The sequence below is a fragment of the Apaloderma vittatum genome, unplaced genomic scaffold (assembly GCF_000703405.1).
Source record: "Apaloderma vittatum isolate BGI_N311 unplaced genomic scaffold, ASM70340v1 scaffold34089, whole genome shotgun sequence".
NCBI lineage: Eukaryota > Metazoa > Chordata > Aves > Trogoniformes > Trogonidae > Apaloderma > Apaloderma vittatum.
Genome location: NW_009734128.1, coordinates 19,608 through 23,332, shown reverse-complemented (window position 1 = coordinate 23,332; position 3,725 = coordinate 19,608). Strand labels below are relative to the sequence as shown.

Below are 3,725 nucleotides of genomic sequence, written 5' to 3'. Positions count from 1 at the left end.
GTGCACATTTTCTTCTTACCCAATATTAGGAATTCAGTCCTTAGAATTTTTCTCTCTCGTGACATTCTCTCCCAGTATGCCACTATCTAAAAGACTGCTTCTGTCACGCTAGTTTCCTGTACCTCTGCCATCTTGTGGGCTGTGCTTTTCTAAGACGAGGTGGTGTTTTCCCATGACTGTTATTTACAAGGCAGAAGGCACGGTAGAAGGATTATATCATTGCTAATTACTTAACATCATTCCCAAGCTTGGCAAAGTGTGTGCAAAATCTTGCTTTCAAAGTCTGACAGCGTACAGGTAGGTAGGACAGATGGTGGGCAGAAATGCAAAAGGGTAACACGAAGCTATGAATCCATGCTTTAACAATCTGAATCATTTAACTGAAAATACTGGTTTTTTAGAGAGGAAGAGATGGATCAAAGGAAACAGCAGGTGAACGTAAGTGAGATTGTGTAATATGGGTTGGTACAGGAAAGGCCTAGTTAGAGGGAATAAAAAAAGAGAACAAATAGTAAGAAAGTGTCTTGAGTAGACCAGAACAAAAGCATCACTGAAACAGAAAAACACATTCACTGTTTCAACTGTAAAAAACCAGAACACAACTGTAAAATTTGGACTCAGAAGTGCTTAGCCTCTACCCCCTCTGCTGTTTCCTTGTTGCTGCCAAGAGTGCTTTTTCACTCCCTTGGGCTGGAAGCTTCCTGAATTTGCAAGTTCTGTGATTCCTTTATCCAGTTTTCTGCTGAACTGAGCTGCTGCTAAGGAAGTTTATTCAAAAGATTTTTTTCACCTGTTAAAAACATTTGTGTTATTGTGTAGGTTTAAGACAGAGGGAAAACAATGTAGAATTGCAACTGCTGCAGTCAGAAGTTGAATCGAGCACTTTCATTTGCAGTTATTTTAATATGAAACATGTCTTTTCCCCTCTAAGTTAGTTACAGGTTACACTATATCCTTGAAAGTTTGCAGGATGGACTCCCAGCTCCCTGCAGGATTCAAGGGCACATTTGCGTTTTTGCTCAATTCAAGCTTCTGTAGAGTTACAGAAGTGATGTTTTTCACAGCTATTTGCTCCAGCATAACTTGAAGTGAGAGTTTAAGATTTAGTTAAAATCATGCAAGATTCAGAATTTTTCACGATAAAATCATGAACGTACAAGGTCCGTTCACCTGAGGGCAATTCACATGAAAAGCCTCTAAATTAAAGGAAAAGCTTTTCCTTGGTGTGTCATGAAAATATTTTCTAACATAAAGCTCTCTCTTATACCGTGCTGTATAGCAAAACATAAACTAAATCCTGACCCCAAACCACCTTTTTAGCTTAGTTTGCAATCAATTTACAGTAAATTAGACCATGCCATGTATGACAACCGGCCTTCCTGCAGGTCACTGCAAAGCGATTTGGGAGCACACCCCGTCGGCAGCGTGGCGCTGGGGTGGGAGCTGGGGCTCACACCGAGGTGGGCCTGTTGCCTGTTGAAAGCTGCTGTTGCCAGCCCGAACTGGTGCCCCCTGCTCACCCCAGGGTGCTGCTGCTGGCACGGACGGCAGCACCGTGGGTTTGGGAAACTGCCGTGTCCTTGAGTTGCTTTTTCATGTAGTCAGGTTTGATTTTGCATTAAGATCAGATGCAATATTTCCAGGAAATGGCTTTTTGTTACTCCTATCCACAGAGAAGCTACAAATTGTTCACATTACCCATGCAAGCTGTGTTGTTAAAACATCTGAGATACTGAATTTCCAAATTGTTGATAATCACATTTATTATAGTATTTTCACTAAAACAGCAAAGTGCTTAATGCAGAGGAATTTGCAAAGATATCGTAATACTGATTTTCTTCCATCTTTTTTCTTAAATCACAGCACATTATTGTTGTATTTAGCACATTATTGTTGTATTTAACTGTATTTTCTCCTGCTTTTTAGCATATTTAAGTAACTACTCTTGGAGACAGAAGGAGAAAATGAAAATGAGCCAAACAGTGGACTCTCACTTAGCAATATTTTCCTGGCTCACAGAGTATTTTTCCCAGGTTTTCAGTTACATAAATAGGGCTACATAGTGCAAACTCATACAATAATAATAAAATGCTTTGGGATGATAATATCAGAGTTTTCTATTGTTCACCAGATATTCCTCCAGGGGATGAAATCCATTTGAGATTTTCTGTCTTTCATATGATTAGAATTGCCTCTGTCTTTCTGCAGACAGATTTCTTTTACCACATTTAAGAAACCAAACAAAGCAAAAAGACTAAATAAACTTTTCCTCATCATTTAAAGAAATTCAGTCTTTGAATCAACAGTGCAGACTTTCACTGCAAAAGGTATTTCATATTTCAGGCATTAGAAACAACTAAGGAGCCATAGGAAGGCCCTCTCAGGCTTGCTAGAATTTAACAGTCATGATAGTCCAGGAGATGTAATTCATCTATCACACCATAGGCTGACTGAACAGAAAGAAAATTTATAACTGCCTTCATTATATGCCAAAAGGTGTGAGAAGTAGTATTTCCAAATCAACATGTTGTTATTTGGAGTCTAATGATGAGAATTTGCAGTATTCCTAGAAAGCACCCTGTTCAGACCCTCTGTGATTGTAAATTACCATGGCTGGCAAAAAAAAAAAGAAGAGTAATAGAAAAGAGGAAGAGAAGTACTGCTCAAGAAATATATTTTTTACTAATGACATGATGGAGATCAAAAATGTCCTTTAAAAAGTTTGTTCAAGTTACATATTCCTTTCATTCTGTGTGTCTGGAGAGTTCAGGGAAAGATGAAACAGTCCAAATAGCATGTGAAACCTGAGATTTCTACTTGGTTTTGTAATTATTTCATACCTAGTGCTTACTGAATAAAATCAGCAATAAAAATACCTACCTGGCATTTCTATGTGTCTTAGGAGCTATCATGTAGATGTCTACTTAGGGAATAGTCTCTCAAGTAATTGAAGACAATTTAAGCCTCAATCACTGACAAAAAAAAACCAAAAAACAACAGTTCCACCCTCCCCAGATGCTCTCCACTTTATGCTACCACTTTGTACCTTCTTAAGTCTTTCTCACGTGGGTGCACGTTCACCTGGAGCAATGAACTAACACACCGGAAAATTCACCCTCTTTTTAAGAAGTGGTCCAGCTTACCACTTGGCCAAAGCTGCACAGACAAAAGAAAGGGGCCACGACTCCAGGCTGGAGATGGGACCAGCCCTTTGAAAGGAAGCCTTGGCTGTGAGTGATCTCAGCCATCTGCAAAACCACCCAGGAGCTGATAAAATATTCCTTAGATAGCATAAGCGGGACCTGAGGAGGCAATCTGCAGGCTATGACTTTGGCACTGTTGCGGTTTGGAAGAGAAGCATGCTTGCTCACTGCACTGCATTGGGTTCATATGAAGAAATGGTTTTGAATGTAACTGAACTAGAAAATGCTTTCTGTGAACACAGCTGCTGCATTCAAACTGCTAATGGGAGCCCAGTCCACAAGCTGAAAAGCATCAGCTGTTCCAGTCTACAAAATCTGCTCCTCTTAGGACACACAACTTGCTCATGTAGACATAGCCACATAGTACCTTCTCTCAGCTCCGTCTCAGTGGTAACTTCAATCACCTGCTACCATCTGCACTGAAAGCACCAGAGCTGCTTCCTTGGTGATGGCCAGGCAAAGGGCTGACAACAGGGAAATAAAGAGCATGTAATTTTGTTTGTTGAGATTTATTATTTTGCT

At 39.9% G+C, this 3,725-nt stretch overlaps 1 protein-coding gene across 1 annotated transcript in view; it reads left to right on the top strand.

The window, feature by feature from the left end:
* Positions 1–1,359: 1,359 nt before the first annotated feature.
* Positions 1,360–3,725, top strand: part of RNF125 (ring finger protein 125, E3 ubiquitin protein ligase) — a gene marked incomplete at its 3' end in the record, with an annotated part of 19,807 nt that continues 17,441 nt past the window's right edge. The window contains exon 1 of the mRNA XM_009876161.1: positions 1,360–1,460. Within this exon, the coding sequence (XP_009874463.1) occupies positions 1,360–1,460 (101 nt within the window). The remainder of the gene's footprint in view (positions 1,461–3,725) is intronic.